Below are 22,963 nucleotides of genomic sequence, written 5' to 3'. Positions count from 1 at the left end.
TAAAGACATTTAAGTTGTAAGACAGTCATTGTATCAGAAGCTAGAGTTTCACCAGCCTTTACTCAAATGTTTTATTTCCTAAAATAACTTTAACTATAATAACTTTAATAACAGCTGAGTATCTCCTTGAACCGGTCAATGTGTTAAATGTCAACTGTTGTTTTTAGCAGAACAAATTAAGGATGAGATAGAAATGTGCTGTTAAAAATTTATTGAGACATAGTACATCTTTCAATGCACAGTACATATGCTTGAATTCGGCTGATATATATACAGAAATATAAGCTATTAAAAAAAAAGGGACATTCCTGCTCTGCTCCAAGTCTATATTATGTTCAATGGGAAGTTCAGTACAGTTAACTAAAATGTGCAGCACAGACACACATTTGCTTCTGGAGGGTATTATCAAAATAAAAGTCCTACATCCTGTAACCCTGAGGTTTACTATCACATTTTTCAAACGAGTGGTATGGAACACAAAGACACACACTGTTGCCCATTCATTCAGATGGCAGTTTACTGATAATACTGCCGGAAGCGACCCTGGTCTGGGTGATGTGGTCCAGGCATCTGGCCCTGGGGTGGAGGACCCTGCATTCTTGGTGGTGGGGGCCCTCTTGGAGCAGGCCACATCCCAGGACTGAGCCCTCCTGGCTGACTAAATGGGGGACTGAGGGTGCCCTGGTCTTCAGGGAACTGCTGCATGGAGTTGGGGTTGTAGTGATGAGGTGGAGGGGCATTGACAGGGGGCCCACTGTGTTGTGGTGGAGGTCCTGGGGGTGGATGGTTCATATAGGGGGGCATCTGACCCATGATGTGCCCTGGTGGTGTAGTGATTGGTGGGGGAGCTGTGGCCATGGGGGGAGGTGGGGCCTGGTTGTACACCATGTGTGGTGTTCCAGAACCTTGGGGAGGATGCTGCATTGGGTGGCTGATAGGAGGCGGCGGGGGAGGTGGGGGGCCGAAATGCTGCTGTGGTGGCGCCATCATGTGGTGAGAATGGGACACGACAGGTGGCTGGCCAGGATAGTCTCCAGGGTGATGGTGAGGGGGCTGACCAGGAACTGGCCCACCAGGGTGGGGCTCACGAGAGGATGAGGAGTCGTCTTGGATAGGCACAGTGATGAGATTGCTGTGTTTCCTGGTTGTTACTGTGGCAATGCGAAATGTCTCGGGGCCAAGAGCAGAAGTTGGGGGAGGAGCGTCATGCGAAGTGGGAGGTGGCTGACTGTAGGGGTCGTGACCGCCATGCTGGAGTGGGTTGGGGAGGTGGACATGGTTCTTGGGTAAGTGAGGTGGAGGCACACGGAATCGTTCAGGGACTTCAGATGAAGGGGGCATGTGCACAGGCTCTTGGCGGCCTGTGGAAGACTTTGCTGCCCTCATGTGGCGGTGGTTGACATGGGCCTGCAGGTCACGCTGGGACAGGTAGGTGCGCTTGCATCCTGGCACAACACTGCACATGTAGAGCGAACCACGCTGGCACTGCTCGATGCGCTGCACTGGATCTGTGCAGTTATAGAGCGTGAGGCTGAACACACAGGGACAAGGTGTTGGTGAAACAAAGCAGAATCAAGGCAAACACGTGAGAAGCCACAATTCTAAATACTACACATCCCATTGAAGATTAATGAATACAGATATTAATAATACAATTGTAGCAAATGTGATGAAGGTTTTTAAGATTTTTTTGGAATTTCAATATCTGCAACACAAAAACAACCTAGCATTTTAAATATCTCACCCTGGACACATCTTCTCTCCTTTCTTCTCATGAAGCAAAGCACAGTCATAGCAGAAAACATGTTTGCAGGGGATCTGAGGCGTTAAGAGGGCAGGAGTTAGACATCGACATATCATTAAGAACTTCTGCATAGAGTCAGGTTAAAAAAAGTACATACCATTCGTCCATATAGCTGGATAGGGAGACCACATTTGTCACAGAAGTGAATTGGTACTTCATCTCTTTCTCCAATCAAATTTAACTGTTGGAAAAGAACCAAAGCAGTAATCATTTGTGTATTCCCCCATCACAAGTTAAACTAGGATGATACTTGTTTAAACCATGCACTTGCTATTGCAGTTAAGAGTCACAGGGATGCCAGAGGCAATGCCAGCTGCCATTGGTAAAGAGACAGGATACACCCTGGACAGGTGTCAGTCTTTCACAAGGCTGACATACAGACAAATTCATTCACACTCACATTCAAAACTATGGGCAAATTGAAGTTACCAGTTAACACATATTCATAAGATATGACCTTTGGACTGTGTGAGGAACCCAAAGTACTTTTTTTTTGATTCTCTAGAGTATCTTTCACCATGTGTCTGAAAAAGCTGGCACACTTGTTGTACCTTATAGTCCCAAAACAACGGCTGGGGAAATCTCCTCTGACTTGCAAACACATCGCCGGCTTTAGCACCACAGTCAAACCTGTCTTCTTGCTTGAACCCAAAATTATCTGTAAAACACAAAACACAAGTATTAAAGTGGAATTCAAACACATCATCTACAAAAAGGATCACCATTGACTTCTAATTTAATACGCATCTGTATGCAACTGACTAGGGCTAGCAATTTACTGTTAATTATGCATATTTCCAGAATTAAAAAAATTAGCATAGAAAAATATCTCTCTACTTGATTATAGCACATATTGTGGTATTTTTTTAATACGCTTCTGCAATGTCACAACATTTATTCCTGTTCAGAGTTGCATTCGTTTTTTGCCATTTTGCGCCCATCACTCTGGAAGAGTAAATCTGGACTCATCAGACCACATGAACTTGTTCCATTGGACAGTTCTTAACCCAGGTTTAGTAGCAATACACAGTACTGTATTTGTTTTGAGGAAACAATGCTGTCAGTAACAATCAATACCAATGTTTAAGTAATACCTTTTCTTTGCTACACTAAACATAACTGAAATGAGGTGAAGAGAATGTCTTCAGTCACTTATGTCACAATCACTATGGGAAATACACAGGTGCCCTCTGGTGTTAAAGGGGTAAAGTACATAATTGCTGCACATACTGCTCAATATAGGAATATTAAAAATGATTAACATTTTTTTCATAGTTTGTAATAATCTACACACTATTCTTGTCCTAGGAATCACCACATAAGAGAATCCTTCAGGGAACAAGAGAACTAAAATGACCCTTGTCGTATTAAAGTCAAGTGTAGACCTACGAAAGAATACAAAAAAAAATGCTAAAGCGCATGGTGAACTTCAGAATAAGCCTACCATCTTCCCCAGTCTCACTTTTAGGGGGTCTGCTGCTGGGTCTCTGTATGCGGGGCTGCGGTTTGCTCCTTAGTGGCTGCTTGGAGATAAGTTTGATGGGGATTCGTCTCCGAACATCTGGGCCACCCAAACTCCCAGACCCATCGCTGCCTTGAAGGTCATTGTCTGTGGAGGCAAATTGTAGTACATATAAAAAATAAAAAAACTGCATTCTTTTTACAATCTTATTCAGGAGCTACTTAAAATTGTTCAACGTGAGAGCTCAAATGACTTGATATTTTATAAGAGTAGCCCATCTGAACGATTAGCCAGTACAGAACTGAAATTATCACTACAAAGGGTGGAATCGGAGTCGGAGACTAACATAGCACGTAAGGAGAGTTAGAAGTGGGCTCCAAAAACACAACATACCAGTTGGGGTAACGGTAGAACTGGAATAACAAACTAAGTTAGCAATTTCAAGTTTGAGTAACCAGCTCGGCTAGGATAGATTAATATTATGAAATCGAAAATCATCCAGTGTACCCTTAATCGCTATATATATTTACGTTCACAAGCCAAGAAGCGGGACTCATAAGTTTAAGCCAATGCTGCTAGTTATGTCAGTACTCATTACATCTTAGCTAGCTTAGAACCCATTATGCTATCATTTAGCATTCGCGCCCCAACTCAATCGCAACTTGCGGTTACGCCTACCTAGCTACTAAAAGAACATAAAATGTTCGACGTTTATTTATCCAACATAGTAACGTTATTGACTTTGTTGTACCATACATCTCATCCTATAGTTTCATTTAAGACTAATCCCTTAACTTATGATCCAATGTTAGCGTTAACTACTCCATTGCTAGCCAGTCCCCAGCTAGCCAGTGAAATGTTAGCTTTAACGCTGCTCTAGAAAATAATGCGATGCTGTAGCAAAAGTGTATATTGTGGGGATGGTGTGTTATAATCTGACCAACTGCTACAAAAACAGCTGTAACTGTGTAGATAACTGTATCACAAAATAGATCATTTGCTAACGTCGGCCCTACTGGACATTTTACTTACCGCTTTGGTCCATATTTCAACGAGCGAACGCAATGCATTGTGGGATAGAACGGGGCTAGAGGAGAGGAGAGAGGAAAGGGAAGAAGAGAGGGGACGAGTGGAGAAAATGTGTTCAAACAAACAAACAAAAACATATATGCACATCATAACAACAAAGGATTGTAGGATTTCTACTTTTACTTGATACTTTAGGGCTCATATTCAAATGTTCATGTTGCACAAGTTTGTCTGAAAACTCCAGTCATTGATGCAGTGAACCTCTCATGTCAAAATGTAAACAAGTCTTTCTCTTCTTGTATTGTGTTTGTCATACCCAAGAAAGACAAGATCAGATGATTAAAAAACATGAACAATCGAATTTTCTATGTGAATTTGCATTTGAGCTTTAAGGTCCTATTCATTTGCTCTTTAAAGGCTAATCAGCATAGCCCTCCTTTACTTCCATAATCATGATTGATGAGACATTTGTCATTATTCAAAAGGTATAAAGTAAAACATTTTATTGATCTAACCAGCAAATAAAGTACAAAGCAAAAAATGTAAATAAAAGGTAATTAAGTAAATACAAGCTAAATAAACAAACAGTAGTTTATTACATTTACACATAATAAATTCATTGTATCCTTATAATGCAGTACAGGCATTTATTATGAAGTTTTGCTTGTTATTAATGAGCACTGACACATTTTTTTGTAGTCTAAAAAAAAATAGAAAACGTAACTTTACTTTGCGTAAAGTCTATTCTGAAACTTACAAAAATATATTGTTAACTAAAGACAATCCATCAACTCAACTAAGACTTGCGTGGTTCAGCATAGAGAATAAGTCATCATCATTTATTAGGTCACATATGGGTTCCCTCAGAGGAAAATTCAATATGATAGAAGCTATAGCAGTGGAGCTCTGTGGTGTCGTTCAGTGTTTTGCTGAGCAGTTCACTTTCAGTGCACTGAATTTGATGCGCACCCCCCCCCCCCCCCCCCCCCCCCGGGTCTACTGCGCGCTCTCGTAACCATGTCGCCATTTTGATTCGAAAAATATGACTGAGTTTTTCCTGCTTTGCATGCTAAACTTAGCCCCGCGTTTGAATTACTCTGTTCGTGAGTACGATTCGTTCACTTTATATCAGAAATAGCTGGCGTTTCCGTTAATGTCAGGTAGCCACTAACATTGGTAGACGATTTGTGTGATAGACTTCCAAGCCACATTGACTAACGTTAGCTAAGTTGAGCTAGCTAACAGTAGCCTGTGTTGTCGCAGACTGACCCCTTCGTCAAAACAAATCACTATTCGCTCATAGGCTAATGTACGTTAGCTATCACAGCTAGTAGCTAATAGTTAGCCGGATAGCTAGTGACTTGGTAGCTGGCTGCCTGAACAAAAAGTCCACTAACAATCTAATAAAGACGGAAGGAGAGGCTGAGGACTTTCAAGCAAGGTAAGTTTCTGACGATAGCATCGTCGTGAGTTTGAGCAACTAGCTAACCTAACGTTAACTCTGCTGCTGCATCGATAAAGTTGAACCTAAGTTGGAGAGCTATTTAAGTTGGCTAACTCAGCTCGGTACACGTAAACTGTGAGTTGCTAATTAGCTCGCGTGCTAACCAGAGGAAAGGAGGAACTAACACGAATGTTAGCTAAACAGTTTGCTAACTTTCTAAGTTTTGTGCCTATAAATAACCAAATAACACCGACGAAGAACCTATGCTACATAACATTGGCTAATCGGCTAACTTTGCCAAAGGAATCTGTTTAACGTTAGCTGTTGGTTTAACGTTACTTAACGCTAGTTACCGTCAACGCTGCATAACGCTACACTATAAGTTATGTTTAATATTACCCATTGTAGCCGGGCAACTAATTTAGTTTCCCTATTTTTCTTCCCTAATACTGCATATCGTTTAAATGCTCGTTATTACCAAGTAGTTAACTAAATAGCTAGTTGAGTAGTAGTGTTCAGTGGAACCATTCGGAGTTGGCTGAGGCCAGCAGCAACGAAGCTCTGCTGTTACTTAACTAGGTTATAACAACTAACGTTACATCGCTCAGGCTAATTAGCCCATTAACGTTAGTTACAGAAAAGATGGAGACATCGGGCTATTTGTAGTGTAGCTAATTAACCGCGATGACTGCAATAACCTTAATCTGCCTTACCTACGTTATATTTTGCGTTATATTTTATGGTAGTGTTGCCTCCTGGAGTTGAAGTAAACAGAAATCTGATCCCCTGCCACAAGTCAGTTGATGTGCACTTCAAGCCAAGGCAATGGCAGCTCAGTTATCATTTGTTTAGCTTCACACCAGCACGTATCTCATTGTTAGACAGTCTTAGGGACTGGGGACTCCCGTGGGGGCCTCCATCTGCACCAAAAGTATATATACCAGAGGTTCAGGTGTCATGTTTTTGTTACTAAAGTGATCTGCTATATTAAAACAGACTGACGCATCATTAATTAACATATGTAAGAAATAATAGCAACAGCCCATTTGAAGTTATCAACGTATAAAGCAAGGACTTATGATTCTTGTTAGGCATCAAACCCAAAGATAATCAATACTACAATGTGATGATAAGCTAGAAAATATTAGTATTACAAAATGTGCAAAATTAGTGACCTTTCTTCTTACAGATGGCTCTTAGAACATATCACAGATAAAATGTATATATATATATATATATATATATATATATATATATCTAGTACAACATGTTAAAAATTCCAAATGGCACTGTTATTTGCACTGAGATTATATGTAAAGTATAGGTGGAAATCCCTTTTGCCTCATTTCGCTGTGTTTTAACTTGCCTAATTACAGACTATTGTTGGTTCACAACATCCACATGTATGCACTTTATGTGTGCTATTGTTCCCCTTTTCATCGTCTGTTCTGTGTGCCAGTAGACTGTTTTCGTTGAGATTGCCTCTGGTGGGTTCTATTTTGGATGTAAAGTCAAGCATTTGCTTTCCTGCTCAGTGTCCACAGGGAGCGTTCGGCTGGTTATTATTGCACTTGTGTACTCTGTAAATGTATGCCAGATGGCCGCTGCTGCATGTGCACGGCACGGCCCCTCATCAGGAAAAAGGGAAAAGGAAAAAGGAGGAAGCACTTGTATTTCCTCCTTCAGTTTTACTTCCATGATCAACAGTTGATAATGGGTTGCTCAGAGAGGCTTGTTAGATGCAACAAAGCCAGCAGAGTCATTTGTTTGTTGTTACCAATGTTGTTTTAGGTTGTCTAGATGAGCTGCCAGAGGAACCACATGAGTAAAAAGCAAACTAAACGCACAGTCACAAAAGCTTGAAATACTTCTACATCATTTTAGATGCATTCAACTTTTTCCATTAGCTAATAGCAGGGCTTTCAAAGACTTTGTTGCAGTGGCTGAGACATGAGATGGAGATGTTGACCAAATCTCTTTCAGCAGTTGTATAAGTTTTAAGTGACAAGCATGCACATATATGTATGTTTTTAGTAAGTTTGTAGATACTTTTTAGTATTTAAACACTGGTATACCATAGCCTAATATGCATTTCAGGAATGATTCTTATTTGTAAAGCCCACAGAGCTCAGCATGCTTTTATTTTAAAGGAGGCAGAAAACAATGCAATAATTAAAATTCACAAATGCACATTCATTATAAACATACATAAATATATGCACATATCTCTGCATATACAGTATATGTTGTGTACTTAATACTGTAAACTATGTGACTAAAAACATTGGTCAAATGCAATACACAGTAACTGTTTTTACTTTGTTTTTCGTGGCTCTACATTTGTAAAGCATTGTAAGTACAGTATGCTACATTTAAAAAGTCTAGCACTGTATAACACTCTTTTCATACAGAGCACAGTATTTGCATGTAGTCCTGTAGTGTTTAGTTTATTATCTATGCAAAGAAAAAGTTGCTTTTAGAAATTGTAAAGACATTGACTACTTTTGGGAACAAGCAGTTATAGTTCAAAGTTGAATTTTAATACATTAGCAATAAATATTAACTGTAATTGTACCTGTGGCTGGAAAATAAATTAAAACCCGCCAAACTAGCATTCTGCCAAAATACTGCACCTACTTATAAACTAAAGAGAATGTACAGACCAAAACGCCCCTTAACACCAAGAGAACATTTTTTAATCTGCACATCTCACTATGGTGTTTTTGAGGACTATTGAATTGCATCAGGTTCTTTACAAATTTAGAACTTGTCCATAACTAGCATCCCTAGAAACTCGGCAACTAATTCTTCTGTGGATTAAGGTTCACTCAGTTGCTTCTGACTAATCTCAGAATGACTTGATAATGTTGAGATCAAGTGTCTGCATGGGTCATAGTTTTGTTTGTTAGACTTCTTATTTTTCTTTTCGCTGGAGATACTGAGGGTCTTTAGGATCATTGTCAGCCTGCAGAATTCATTTTACACAAACTAATCAGACTTCTTGATGATTGTGTTGTGTGTTGACCAAGAATCTAAACATCTCAAGTGCCTAAAACTTCACTGTGCCTAAAATTCAACTTTGTGTGTATACCTTCACCTACAGTATTTGTGTGACTCCAAAATGATGTCTGAATGGTATGATAACAGTGGATCTTTATTTTTTCATGTTGCGCAGGTTATGGTGAGCCTCTCGGTGTCTTAACTCCTAAAGAGGCCTGCATTTTAAGAGGAGACCCATGCTGATAAATGCCAGACCTCGCCACACTCTCTGTCGTCTGCACAAACACAAATGCCTGCCTGCCTGTGGGGGCGGTCTGATTAAAGATATCCACATTTCATCCACTGGTATGTATGAGCACTCCCCATGTTTGCTATACATTTTTATTTTTTACATAGTATTCATTTATTATGAAAACATAAACAAATGAGCAAATGTAAGTTTTTAAAAGTCACATTGAGCAAATAAGTTTTGATGGGGAGAAGATTTGATGGATAGGGGTGGAAGAATCCCTATGATACAGATACTCAAAGCAAGACTTCATAGTTAATCCCAGTAACTTATTTAGTTTTTGTTAGGCCTAGACAATTTTCTTTTTATTTAATGGCTCCAGTTACTCAGTAATGTGGGATAACTTGCAAATTTCTTAAATATCTCATAAATCTCTTTAAAAGTTTTCAGGTCCTTTGTTGTGGCTTAAATTGTGATCAGGTGCATCCTGTATGCCTAACTGTTCTTTATGTATCCACCTGTGACAAAGTGAAATGATTGTGCATTGTTTAGAAAGGCCTTAACTTTGTGTGTTGGGCCCACGCAGGAACTCCAGGGAACTCTCTGTAAATCTCTATGATAACATTTTTGTTCAGGCATAGATCAGGGCAAAGGTTTAATACCAATTCTGAAGTTATGAGTGTTACCAGGAGCATGTTGGCCTCCAGGTTGTGCCAAAGCTTGTAGACATGTTTTCAGTAAGGCTTAAAGCTGCAATTGCTGCTGAAGTGGCTTCTGCAAAGTGCTGGATTGGAAAGGTCTGCTTACCCTTTATAAAATAGGGATTTCACTTTCTCTTTCTTTATGTTGATATATGTTATTATTATTATTATTATTATTAGCATTAATATTATTAATGATAATACATTTCTCATAATTGGTTACTTATTGTAGATTGAAGGGCAAAAGTGTCCGTTTTTTCAATTCCTACTTAAATGTGTAAAAAGTTAAGGGGTCAAAACACTTGAAGTGATTATATCTCTAACAACATTTAACCCCACGCTCTTTCTTCTCCATGATGTTGTTTACCTTTGACTATGTTATTCTTTTAAATCAGGTTCTCTCCCCTTATTCATATATTTTCTCTGCTGTCCTACCACCCAGGGCTGTGTCCCCCATCCCAGCGGCCACCATGTTCTGGAAGTTTGACCTGCACACCACCTCCCACATTGACCAACTGCTGGACAGGGAGGACGTGACGCTGAGAGAGCTAATGGAGGAGGATGACGTGCTGCAGGAGTGCAAGGCCCAAAACCGTCGACTGCTGCTCTTCCTCGCCCAGGACCACTGCATGCAGGAACTGGTCACCCTTATCACCACAGAGCCTCCCGCTGACTTGGAGGAGAGGAGCCGCTTTAAGTAAGTCCCCCACAGTGGTGACTAAAGCAAAAATAACCAAAACGAACCCTACTGTTCTTATTGTCACTCTTTCTTTCTCATAAGATTCCCCAATATTGCTTGTGAGCTCCTGACTTCAGATGTGTCCATTGTAAATGATAAGCTGGGAGGAGATGAGTCTCTCCTTGAGATGCTGTACCGCTTCCTGGAGCAGGAACCGCCTCTTAACCCGTTACTTGCAAGCTTTTTCAGCAAAACCATTGGCAATCTCATCGCCAGGAAAACTGAACAGGTACATTGAATCACATTATGGCTTGAGAAAAAGTTCCTTGAATAGAGCATGTGGACAGCACTGTTAGTCTTACTGAACTACCATGTGAAAACAAAAGCACTTTGTATGTTTCCAGCTTATAACCTTTCTAAAGAAGAAAGAGGGCTTCATTGGTCTGGTGCTGAAACATATCGATGCCTCTGCCATGATGGACTTGCTGCTTCGACTCATCAGCTGTGTGGAGCCTGCCCCCTTGAGACAGGAGGTCCTCCATGTAAGCTATGTGACCTCTTCAGGGTAAACATTTAAACAAACCTTTCAAGTAACTAATGCACTCCATGCGGTTTCCTCCTCCTAGTGGTTGAATGAAGAGAAGTTGGTACAGAGACTCACAGAACTCATCCACACTGGTAAAGATGAGGAGGTAAGTGGTCAGGTCTTTGTCAGATTAAGACACTTTCAGAGCGTAAATTTAAGGAACTTCCTGTTAATTCAGCGATTTACCTTTCAGAGACAATCAAATGCATCCCAAACGCTTTGTGATATCATCCGCCTTAGTCGAGATCAGGCCAATCAGATGCAGGAAAATGTGGAGGCTGACCCACTATTGGCTGTACTAGAGTCGTAAGTTTACAACCCAATTAATGTCCCAGGAAAAGTAAATTTTACCAGTGCTATTTTTTTTAACAACACAAAATCTAACAGATAATTTGTGTTTCAGGCAGGAGAGTGTAGCATCGCTCCTCAAGAACATGTTTGAAGGGGAGAGGAGCGAGGCCTCCATCGTTAACGGAACTCAAGTGCTACTTACTTTGCTGGAGACCAGGAGGTCTGGGTGAGTCGATGTGTTTCACCTAAAGCTTTTAATTTTTGGGACACCTATCCTATTTTTACTTAATTTAATTTTCTCTTGAGTCATGAATCTTCTGAGCAATAAATCCACATGCTAATTGTGTTTATAATTCTTTTTATAATTTCAAGTCTAGTTTTCTAATGTTTTTGTCTGCTTGTTTCTCCTAGGTTGGAAGGGCTGATGGATCTGTATTCTCAGGGTTATGAAAGGTCTTACACTGTCAACAGCAGTATTTTAAATGCCATTGAGCCCCATTTAAAGGACTTCCAGCAGCTTCTTCTGGATCCCCCCAAGGTGAAACCATATTTCAATGCCAATCAGTTAGTTTCAAAACATAAACACAAAGATGTTTTTAATTACACAATTTTGAAAGTGATCATAGTTAATCCCCAGTAGATTGTAGTCAGTCCCATTATTATTAACTTATCATGTGTAAGTCTTATGTTGAAATAGTGCAGTAACCTATGGTGAATTGGCAGTACACACTTTGAAGGTTTTGCAGCCCTCTGTGTACATTTATAACATTGCAACTCATGCTGTATCAAAACATAGTTTTGTGACTCTGACACAATTACCACTAATATCAGCACTACTACCTTTGTAATACAAGTTGATGTACATTTCTTATTCCATTAACAGAAAAGTGCAATATTGACGACCGTTGGCGTTCTAGAGCAGCCACTGGGGAACGCCCGCCTTCATGTGGCCCGGCTGGTGGCCGCCCTGCTGCAGACCACTGCCCCTAGTCTCTGCCAGGAGCTTTGCAATCTTGCCACCATGGACCTACTACTGGTAGAAAAATCTTAATGTGGCTCTGGATATTGAAACTCTGTAGCTGTACCTTTTTGCTGTAGCACACATACCGAGCAAGATGTGTTTGAGCTGTCATACATTTTAAAAGGTTTTTAGAGGATATTTTACCTGATTCTGTTTGTAAACCGGAATAAGTTGTGTGAGATTTGCTCAGGGTTATGAGTCTTGGTAGCACGGCGTTGCAGCAACACCTCAAAACAAAAGATTTTAAATTGTGATCTGTGTGTGCTCACTCACTTGGTTTATATCTCTCTCTTTCTACAGGATCTGTTCTTTAAATACTCCTGGAATAATTTTTTGCACTTCCAAGTGGAACTGTGTGTAGCGGCTATCCTGAACCACCCTTCATCGGAGGACCGACCTAGCCCAGGCCTCCAGAACCACGATGGGAAGTCTGCAGAGTCTAACCCTCAGGTGCAGGAGGAAGCAGTGGAGACAGGCGGGAGCAGTGACCCACAGACCTCTATCCACAATGCCCTTGTGGCGCATGTAGGTGGCTTAAACAGCACAGTATACTGAGCTTATCACACCATTTTCTTTGTATTTTTTCATCTTCATTCTATGTCTCTGTTGTACCCTCAGCTCTTCCAGAAGTGTCGACTGGTACAGAGGATCCTTGATGCCTGGGAGGAGAATGATAAAATACAGTAAGAGACTCTGTCATTGATTGGTCTGCAATGGGCTTACACAGATTTATATTCAAACAACACAGTTTCTAACTCTACATCATTTATGTGCAGCCGCATTTGTGGTTATGGGCTCCTTGAAAATAACGTATTGATGACATCACAGATTTGTGAGAACTGTTGACACTATTGTTATTGCAGCATTGTTACCGTATTAATTCTATGTATGTATCTGTGACTCACAGGTCTGAGGGGGGCACCAGGAGAGGCAATATGGGTCATCTGACCAGAATTGCCAACATGGTGGTCCAGAACCTGGAGAAAGGACCAGTACAGGCCCAGATCACTGACCTCATTAAAGGTAACCATATATTGAAGTAGGCCAGGTCCCAGACAAGTTATCCAAGATTCAATATTCAAAAACCTTTATTAATCCCAGAGGGAAGTTGGTCCTTTAAATGAGAAATTTGGGAAAAACTGTATGTCCCTGCTCTCACAGAGCTGCCAGAAGACTGCATAGGTCGCTGGGAGAGCTTCGTGGACGAGACCCTGAGAGAAACGAACAGGAAGAACACGGTAGAACTGGTGAGATAATATTTAGTAGCACAACTCTATTCTGATAATTCAATTCAATTATTTATTTATGATCAATTCTTTTTTCTGCATAAAAATGCTTCTTTGTAACTTCACTTGTTCAGAAAAAAATGCACATGGGCACAGTGTAAGATCACCAGCTTCTCAACTAATTGTTATAACGAATTTTCCTGGCAAATTAGATATATAATAAATCTGAAGACATAAGCAACTAAGGTCCATAGTATTTTTCATTAATAAAGAATAGTAGCCCTGATAATACTATACTGTGCGTATACTATGTGGAGTATTTGGACATTGACAGTTTCTATTATTGTTCCTATATACAGCACCACAATGGAGTTGAAAGATGAGGAGCTTTCTCAAAAATGTGGCATTTGCCATTTTTAGCAAAAGAAGCTCAGAAGTACGAGGAAAATTCACTGACAAGAAGTTAATTGAGCAGACACAGTCCATTCCCTACTTTAACATGAAGCAAATAAAGGATGTGGAGTTGATGGCACGTATTGAGTTTGCATTTGGCAGCATTTGACCAATATGAAGTCCAGAGAGATCTCAAAGCAAGTAAAGGTGGCTGGAAAAATAATATAACATAAATCTATTATAAGCATGGCAAAACATGGCCAAATCAACAGTTTCCTACATTTTTAAATAGCAAAAGGCTACAGAAGACAATTAAGATTAGACTTTGCCACACATGTAAAATATGGTAGACTCACTCTTTAATAATGATGTGATTGCTAACAGAAGTAGCACGAGGAAAGCCGAGGTGTACAGGGTTGTACACTCCTGATCACACTTGATTGTTTTATTTCAAACCTTGAAGGAGTATAAGAGCAAGATTGTTATTGTCCAAATACCTCTCAACCTAACTGTATATATTATAAGACCTGTAGTAAACTGAACAAAGTTCACCAAACCTTCACATTGTGTCCTCAGGTGAGCACCCACAACATACACTCGTCCAGTGAGGATGACGACATGGAGAGTCCCTTCCCCAATGATCTGTCGCTACAGCAGGTAGGAATCGACTGAACATGCCAACTAGTTATAATGAGGTCACGTCCCCATAACATCCTGTGTCTTCAAATACATCAGCTTTACTTAGCATCCTCTTGACCTTCCCAGGCCTTCTCTGACTATCAGATTCAACAGATGACCGCAAACTTTGTGGATCAGTTCGGGTTCAATGATGAGGAATTCAGTGAGCATGATGAAAATATCAAGTAAGTTCTAAAAGTGTCTCACAGGTTGTGAGAGAACACGGTTTACTACTTGGCATCAAACCTCAGCAGAAAGTCTTGATTATCTTACAGTAACAATTTTTGATGTATGTCATATAAGATTAATATTGCGTTCTGGTGTCTTATGTTGATCCCTGAGCACATTAACCTACTGCAGTTTAATACTACCTGTTTCTACCTGTTTTCTGTCCTTAGTGCCACATTCGACAGAATTGCCGAAATAAACTTCAATCTAGATGCTGATGATAACAGTGTAAGTGTTTTGCAGGTGCTTGTGTTTTAGTCTATTACTTGAAAGTTGTGTAACTGTGTACAGATACTAAAGCTAATGCTGCTACTAATCGTACTCTGGACAAAATGGTACTTTCTTAGCTTAAAGCCCAAACACAAAGCTAGCTACAACAAGAAATATCAGAATCCTGGGATTCCAGAACCACGACACAAGATCAAGGACATGTGTCTCCAAGTTTCAGCCTTGATTTAAAACCTGTTACACTCCTACTCCTACTGTTGCGAATGCTACTGTCACTGAAGGGTAAATGAACAGTCAACACTGGTAAGGGTAACACCACCAAGTCTATGTCAACCACGGATCCAGGAGCTTAAATTTTCTGTTTTCACTTATTTTTAAAATTGTGCTCTAAAAGCTCCTCTAGTGTGACTCAGCTTGTCAGAATATGTAAGACATAAGGTCTTTGTTTGGCCAAAGCTGAAACATGCAGGTGTCTTGTTGCTACACAGGCCAATGCAGCTGCTTTTGAAGCCTGTTGTAAAGAGAGGATACGCCAGTTTGATGATGCTGAAGAGGAAGAGGACATTTGGGAGGAGAAGGAGATCAACTATGCAACTCAAGCAAAATCCAGAACAAGGTTCACCTGAAGACTTTTTTCCTTCTACGTTTGGTCCCCGTAGTGCTGCTCTGTACATGTCAAGTACTTTTGTCCTTTATTAACCTTCTCATCTTTCTCCAATTTGTCTCCATTGTTTGTCTTTTCCAGGTTTGGGGTCTCTCAAACCTCAGAGGGAAGCTCCAGAAGCAGCTTGGAGAACGGAGGCAGGGAGCGGGACCACGGATCAGAATCCGACGAGGACGAAGACTCCGAGCAGAACACATCAGAAACAGGTAGATGAGAAACAGCAGACGTACACAGAACACAGCCAAGCGTGGCTTCAGGCTGGGAGCAGTGCTTTATAAAAGTCCTTTGTATTGTTCCCAGGTCCAGGATGGACAGCGAATTTCAGGGACTCTGGAGGGACTGTAGCATCCCAAGTCCCAGCGGTGTGGGACAGCTCAGCTGGGGGTGGGCCGGAGACACAGGAAACAGGCTGGGCCAACTTCACTGAGTTCCAGCCCTTCTCGGGGTGAGCAGATCTCCTAGGCTGCTTTAAAACATGTTGTGAATCTTTATACTTTATTGGTCTAATACTTCAGAGACCCACTATTTTATCAGTCCACTGACTTTTCCAGAAACCAGTTTAGGTCAGTTTAGGACAAAACTAAATCTGAAAATGTTGATTCTCATTGTGTACCTTGTGGTTTCCTACAGAACAGAGACTGATCCTAGGTGCAGCTCTCCTGTGGACTCGGGCAGCAGTGATGCGGATAAACAAGCCAAACAAAACCACGAGAAGGGTGGTGAGTGTTTGCCTGCATCTTGTGTCCTCTCTGAATGGACACAAAGATTTCCACAAAACAGTTTAACAATCACTCGGCACATTCGTCGCTCATTACACGCTTTCCTTTTGTTTTGTGTGTGTCAGCTGATGCTAGAGCCTCCACTGGTGCTCAGCCAGAGGGAGAAGGGAAGAATGCTCCTCTCGTGGCCTCTGACAGCAGCTCCTCAGGGGGATCAGACAGCGAAGAGGATGACAAAAATGCTGGGGCTTCCCCTCCCACAGCCATCACCTCGGAAACAACCGCCACTCCTGGCAACAAGACAGCTGACCTCAAAAGGTTTGTATCATGTAGCTGAAAAGCTTTCTGTCAGATGCTGGGTGGCGAAAACCTCCTCTGTTGACCAGTCCACTCTGTGTGTGTGTGTGTGTCTATATTTGAAACATAATTACCACATTGAAGTAATTATAGACTGGATTGGGATGTGAAATTACTGGATTCGTTGAGTTTTGCAGTTCTAAGTAAAGTATATCCTGGGAGCTTCTCTGCTACTCTGTAGAAACTTCAGCTTAAACCAAGATTCACAAGCATCAATATCTAGATGAGCTGTAGGAAAAAGGTGCAATAACTTCATGAGGCACGTGATCACGACTGAATGCTGGGGAAACCGAAACTGAAAGCATGTTCATGAGAAACGAGTAGTCGCTCTCTTAACGTACCTGTCTGTGTTTCGCCCTGCAGTGAGGAGAGTCCAGTGTCTCTGGAGAAACTCTCTCTGTCAGATCCTCCGAAAGCATCAGAGCAGCAGCCCGCTGACGGTTCACCTGTAAACACACAGACTGACAGGAAGTAAGTGCACGTGTTGCTCAAACGTTTGATTGATTGAATTCTCGAGTCAGAAATGATTGACACATATTTGCAGTGATAATGACCGAATAAAAATGAAAAATCAATGTTTCTATGGACTAAATATTGAGAAAAGCTGAATGAACTGATCTTCATGAGAATCATTAGTGGCAGCTTTTGATGACTCATCACTGTAGTAGGATGTTAACAACGTGGAGCTGGAAAAAGTAGTTTGACAGTTTTGTTCTTTGTCAAACTTTAATCGTAGCTGCTGACTAAAAACAGAGGTTCCATTTTTTTTTTTACCATTTCCTAAAAAGCCTGAGCAGCAGTGTTTTCTCTCAGCTCCACCTCCAGGGTGGTGCAGATCTGACGGTTTCCCCTCCGTCCCCCTAACAGAGAGGAGACACCATCGCCCCAGGAAATGTCGGTCAACGGACCCGTATGAGCGCGACCCGCCCCTGAAATCCATCGGCGACGGTGTCGTGGACTTGTCAGCCTCCAGCAGAGGGACCCCCCCCCCCCCAAACCCCACCCCCCCTCTTAAAAAACAAAACAAAACAAAAAAAAACAAACCTCACAGCAACTATGGTGTTTTTACTGAATCACTCTGCCATGTTCTCGGACCTGGACACTGCCAATCAACACCAACAATGAGGCGGCGGAACATGTTTAAAACAAACAAAAAAAAAAAAGCAACAGAGAGAACGGAGTGTAGAGGAATCATCTTCAAAGCCCCCCCCCCTCCCCTCCCCTCCCCTGCCTTCCCCTCCCCGATGTTGCACATAATTACGTGCGGTTTTAATGTAGCAGCGATCTTTGAAACGACAGAATCCGAGGGGTAACATCATCATCATTATTTTTTTATGTCCTCAAAGATTTCCCCCCCTTCACTTGCTCAAAGGTGTTGGAAGCCCGATGTTAGGGACTTTACATCGTCTCCCCTGAATGGATAGCACAGGCTAACTTTTTAATGATGCCTCAACAATAAATACCTGTTTTTGAAACGTTTTTTTTTTTTTTTTTCCCTTCTCAAGCTTATGAAAAAGCACTTATGCAGCCATTTACTGTACATTATAGCACAATGCGAGTGTTCTACCCTCATCTCTGCTGGTTGTGTCTCATCTGTCCTCTCTCTCAGATATCAACGCTGTTCAATTAGTTTTTGTTTTTTTTCTTTTCCTTCCCTCTTCGGTTGCTGTTGATGAAACACCTTGTCGTCGTCAAACCACCAGGTTTTTGAATGTTTTGAAGTGCTTCAGGAGGGTCCGTCGTGGAGTAGGGACGGGTCAACGAACAGAGTTCTAATAGTATTACTGTCTTTTGCTCATGTGCAATAATGTCAATTAGCCATTTTATTTAAAAAATGAGAAAGAATCAGCCTAGCCGAGACTCATCGGGTGTTAGCTTGGGACAAAACACAATTTGGATCTAATCTTAACTTGAGGTTTCTGATTTTAATTCTTTTTTTTTTTTTTTCTTTTAAGTGCATGTATAACCAGTTCTCTGTTGACCTAGCTAGTGAGCTGAGACCTTCTGATTGTATTGACCTTTAAGTTCTTGTTACTACCCCCCTTAAATCAACCAAACATTATCTACCTATATACAAATATTATCTACATTTAAAAGTAATTTTACAAGCAATCTTGAGATTACTATTGTTGTCTGTTCCTTCTTTTTCTCTCTCTCCACCGAGCACTTACAGGGCGGGAGTGGCATCTGGTAAGAGTGACGCTGTATTTTTTTTTATTATTATTATTATTATTATTATTTTTATTTTAGTTTAATTTTATTTCTCTCTGAGCAGCAGAATTGGATAGAGGGCAGGGTCTGGGTTCTGCAGAGCTCCAGGCCTCTTTGGTGTACTTACTTAAATCATTTGACAGCGATCAGGTTCTACGATCATTGTTAAAAAAAAAAAGAAATTGAAATTAAAAGTGTCTGGTTGACCACATTAATACCAAAAACCTCACATTGCCCGTCTGGTTGTGTCTTTCCAGCATTCAGCTGCCTGGACGAGGACATTCAGTTTACGAAGTCTGCACCCTGTTCTAGTTGTAGATGGTGAATTTAGTTCTTTCACCACCTGCAGTTCTTAATATCGCGAGTTGAGGTCACAGCTGAATGTACGTGACGAGAAGCACAACTTAAAGCTCTGTTATGCAAAGAGGAAGCCAAACATCAAGTCCGTGTAGAAACGCTGCCGAGAGCTCAAGTTGAGCGGCTGCATCTTCTGTGATCTTGCAAATGTATAAAAGGTATCGACGCCTCGACTTTGAAGTCGCACAGTGGGCTTTGGTCCAAAACTGCCAATCAAAGGAGCAGATATGAATCAGCTTCTATTTCCAAAATTCAGTCTGTCAACACAGATTATAGTTATCTTACCTATTTCATATTATTCCATTAACAACCATTAACATTACCATGGTTCAACTGCTCAAATCTAAAGCTCCCAGAGGAAAGAGGTTCCTATTTTTAGTGCAGGCATCTTTGACTTTATTTCTTTGAATGGGAAGTCTCCGGGAGTGTTGACGTTATCTTCTCAAACTCTAAATGCTACAGTGATGAAACGGCCTCATATACAACAGCGCCATCGTGTGGACAGTTATGAAAATAGTCCCGTTTTGGCTCCTGAACCATAAGAGGTAGAAGTAGAAACTACTGAAGCCTGATACCACTCTGCCACCTGCCGGAGAGTTTAGAGAAACTCACGTCATTTTCCAGTCGTACAAGATGCACGGAGCTGTCACACTGGAGGAAATGCTCATTCTAGACTAGTGTTGTGTTTACGAAAGTGAAAACGCACAGGTCAGACTGGCTGTAGTGGACAGCTGAGGTGTGAAGGGGATCAGGTGTTGCAGTCAGTGTGGTAAAACAAATACTCTGCACTGACCCCGACTCTCTCTCCCTGCTCTGCTACACACACTCTACTACACTCTGCCTGGTCCTTATAAAATTACAATAGGTAAGACGCCACAAAACTGACGAGTCAAGCAAAAATAAATGTGTGACCCGAGCTGTAACCGTTGCAGCACACAGACGACACAGACGGACGTTTAAACCCATGGTTTTATTTGGATTCTAAAAACTATACTGATATGATTGACAACGTAACCCGGCTCAGAAAGGTCATTTCTAATACAAAAGAAAATAAATAAATAAAAAGAATGATGTCATGTTGTGGTTAATTTAGCTGTTGACTGTTGTAGAGTTACCACAGAGAGATGAGTAAACTAGAGTGAAATGATGAGCTGGGGTCTGACTGGATGTGGATCACAGTCACAACACGAGGACACAGTCTTCCTCCAGGCGGGTTCCGCTGTCCTGCTGCTCACCATCTGGTCCTCAGGGGGGAAAGGATTTGAACTTGCTCCTGACGTGCAGTTGATTTTAGGCAGCCCCGGTAGTTACAGTGTCCCACGTCAGCAGGCCAGTCGGCAGAACCCAGCCCCGGTGAGATTTCTGTGTCCGTTTCAATTAAATCGACTGTAATCCACATAATCCACATCCACAACATCCCACTACTGTGGGAAAGCAACACAGTAAAAAAAAAAAGAAAGTCCAACCAGCCTTTAAAAACCAGCACAAAGGCTTCCTCTTCCACAAACACACCATTGCCACTCTCGCATTAACGGTTGGTATTGAGTAAGGACAGCGTGTTCACATACAAACAAAAAAAGAAAATAAGAAAAGCATTAGTCACATTAATACAGAAATGAACAAATGGCACATTGAATTCCTAATTTCAAAATAAAGTGGTGCTTGAGGAACTTTCTTACCGAGGAGACAAGTTAAATAAATTACTACCATAAATGTTACATACAAATCTGGAGTAGTATATACAAAGAAGTTATTAGACAAAAAAAAAACCAAAAAAAAAATCTACAATTTCAAATTTTATGTTCAACAAAGACAGCAGTAGAACATATTTTACACCGGAAAGTTTGTGGTAACAAGTGTGGGTCTGAGTGGTTCCTGTGTGTGCTGAACAGGGGGCGAGTAGAGGTGGTGGTGGTGGTGGTGGTGGTGGTGGAGGTGTTGGGAGGGAGTCTCACAAACCATTGGACGAGCGATGACGTTTGAAACCTTCCAGCTAAACGTCTGTTTGTCTGCAACTGGTCTTTGTACAGGTTTCAAACTGAAACGCGTACAGACGAGGAGTCGTATCTGAGACTCGGCTCTGAGGAGCCCTGGATACATGTAAACAGTCACTTTTCCTCTCCGAGCATCTTTAAAAACAAACAAACAAACAAATCAAACTACTGTATTCTTCATTTGCTGTCTTATTCTCTAAACTGTGTGGGTCCTGCTCACGTTGCACTCTCTTCCTTTGAGGGACCATCACGTTGTTGTGTTTAATCTCCATCTGAGTCCTTTGGCGTTTGGTGTCAGCCGTATTACACATCCCCACATTCGTTGGACCAGCGACTGCAGCTGACCGCGTGGCGATTTATTTCCTGGACGACCACGTCGCTAACCAAACGTCATGAGAACAAGACATCAGCTGACAAATGACTACTTTCCTGTGCAGTATTCGTCCTCCCCCCTGGATCTCCATAGATTTAGTCACTACAAAATGAATCCCTCCTTTTTCCTACAGCGTCCCTTAAAAATCGGCATGTTTCATAGTGGTTGATTAAAGAGCGGAGCGGGGTTGAGCTTTAGCGAAGGTTTTGTCCACTCTGTAAACACTCGACACCTGACACTCTCCCGGTTTGATCTCTGCGACTGAATAATGGCTTTCACAGTATGTCGTCATCGTCTGCTGAGGGCACGTGATGAGCATTGATCTTCCTGGAACAATTTGGAGGTTTTGGAAAAAGGAAAAAAAAAAAAAGTTAAAGGAAATCCTTCATGAACCATTGAGGACTCCCCTCTCCATCCCCCTGCAGGTGCAACAGCACGCTCCACTTCCTGTAAACCTTCTATATATACTGTGAGTGGGCTACATCGGGCAGTGAGAGGCAACGAGAGCAGAGACCTCTGAGCGTTTGCTGCCACCTTGTGTGTGTGTGTGTGTGTGTGTGTGTCTCTGGGTTGTTTTGGTCAGTCAACCATCAGTGTACGTCCTTCTCCGCAGCAGTTGTGCACGTGGCCGGCGTGATGGGCGACCGCAGCTCTTCCGTCATTCCTCTCCAAAGTGTTTTAAAGGGTGAAGCGGGGTTAGTAACTTTTAACACATGGGAAAAGTCTGGAAAAAGTCTTCATGCTGCTCCAAGCTGCAGGACACCTCACAGAAATGCAACGACGTGCTGTAATATGCTTTATATTTGTGCACTTTGACATCCAGCGCACATAGTGGTCAGACTGTCGGGGACGTGTGAAGACAGCGAGTGCTTCTTCAGGGATCTGTGTTGTTGTTGTTGTTGTTTTTTTTCTTTTCTTACTTTTATTTTTTATAACAAAAACACTGAAACGTTGTGACGCGAGGTTATTAGTTCAACACTAGCGAACAAAACAGAGCTTAAGTGGTCAAAGGCCCCTTCGTCTCCCTGCTTCCCTGGGATTGGCTGGCAGAGATGTTTTCGGCAGAACCGCCCATTTGTTCCTGGTCGCATTGCTCCTTAAGAGTCCAAGCTGCGCTCTAGGCGTCTGACAGGCAGCTCTGAACACTGTCCATCCACAGCTGTGCGTTCAGGCTGTCCTGGGCACAGAAGTTGTACACTCGTTTGGTCGTCTTGAGCTACAAAGAAAACACACACACACACAAAAGGAGAGATTAGTTGTGTGTGCACATGGACACAGGTTTGATATAT

General features: G+C 41.6%; 3 protein-coding genes across 10 annotated transcripts in view; 1 reads left to right on the top strand and 2 right to left on the bottom strand.

Moving 5' to 3' along the window:
• Positions 1–201: 201 nt before the first annotated feature.
• On the bottom strand, positions 202–4,371 carry cbll1 (Cbl proto-oncogene-like 1, E3 ubiquitin protein ligase). Of its 2 annotated transcripts, none has more exons than XM_026362135.1 (6): positions 4,299–4,371; positions 3,249–3,413; positions 2,356–2,462; positions 1,902–1,985; positions 1,745–1,818; positions 202–1,531 (listed from the first exon to the last, which is right to left on the bottom strand). In XM_026362135.1, exons 1-6 carry the CDS (start codon positions 4,309–4,311, stop codon positions 517–519), a joined length of 1,458 nt encoding a protein of 485 aa, XP_026217920.1. In that variant the 5' UTR covers positions 4,312–4,371; the 3' UTR covers positions 202–516. The 2 variants fall into 2 exon arrangements, with proteins under 2 accessions (XP_026217920.1, XP_026217922.1); XM_026362137.1 differs by having other exon boundaries at positions 3,267–3,413.
• Positions 4,372–5,307: 936 nt separating this feature from the next.
• On the top strand, positions 5,308–20,762 carry ppp6r2a (protein phosphatase 6, regulatory subunit 2a). The gene is made up of 24 exons (XM_026362134.1): positions 5,308–5,736; positions 8,915–9,084; positions 10,112–10,366; positions 10,451–10,637; positions 10,753–10,890; positions 10,975–11,040; positions 11,128–11,240; positions 11,338–11,451; positions 11,637–11,763; positions 12,109–12,261; positions 12,547–12,771; positions 12,865–12,929; positions 13,154–13,269; positions 13,408–13,493; positions 14,442–14,522; positions 14,631–14,728; positions 14,942–14,999; positions 15,488–15,615; positions 15,745–15,869; positions 15,964–16,108; positions 16,294–16,382; positions 16,508–16,700; positions 17,103–17,210; positions 17,607–20,762. Exons 3-24 carry the CDS (start codon positions 10,140–10,142, stop codon positions 17,653–17,655), a joined length of 2,691 nt encoding a protein of 896 aa, XP_026217919.1. The 5' UTR covers positions 5,308–5,736; positions 8,915–9,084; positions 10,112–10,139; the 3' UTR covers positions 17,656–20,762.
• sbf1 (SET binding factor 1) overlaps positions 18,688–22,963 on the bottom strand; it is a 49,249-nt gene continuing 44,973 nt past the window's right edge. For 6 of the 7 annotated variants that reach the window (XM_026362127.1, XM_026362130.1, XM_026362128.1 and 3 more), the window contains one exon: positions 18,688–22,890. In XM_026362127.1, coding sequence (XP_026217912.1) covers positions 22,792–22,890 — 99 coding nt within the window. In that variant the 3' untranslated portion in view covers positions 18,688–22,791. The remainder of the gene's footprint in view (positions 22,891–22,963) is intronic. The other variant, XM_026362131.1, reaches the window with a different exon arrangement.

Source organism: Anabas testudineus, chromosome 23, assembly GCF_900324465.2.
Source record: "Anabas testudineus chromosome 23, fAnaTes1.2, whole genome shotgun sequence".
NCBI lineage: Eukaryota > Metazoa > Chordata > Actinopteri > Anabantiformes > Anabantidae > Anabas > Anabas testudineus.
This window is presented reverse-complemented; position numbering and strand designations above follow the sequence as displayed.

Bases quoted from the DNA above. Each gene is read 5' to 3' on its own strand.
- cbll1 (XM_026362135.1), bottom strand. The intron at 2,463-3,248 runs GTAGGCTTATTC...TGTGTTTTACAG, and splicing joins AAGTGAGACTGGGGAAGATG to ATAATTTTGGGTTCAAGCAA. The intron at 1,532-1,744 runs GTGAGATATTTA...CTGTGTGTTCAG, and splicing joins GGAGAGAAGATGTGTCCAGG to CCTCACGCTCTATAACTGCA.
- ppp6r2a (XM_026362134.1), top strand. From the start codon at position 10,140: ATGTTCTGGAAGTTTGACCTGCACACCACCTCCCACATTGACCAACTG. The intron at 13,270-13,407 runs GTAACCATATAT...CTGCTCTCACAG, and splicing joins GATCACTGACCTCATTAAAG to AGCTGCCAGAAGACTGCATA. The intron at 15,870-15,963 runs GTAGATGAGAAA...TATTGTTCCCAG, and splicing joins GCAGAACACATCAGAAACAG to GTCCAGGATGGACAGCGAAT.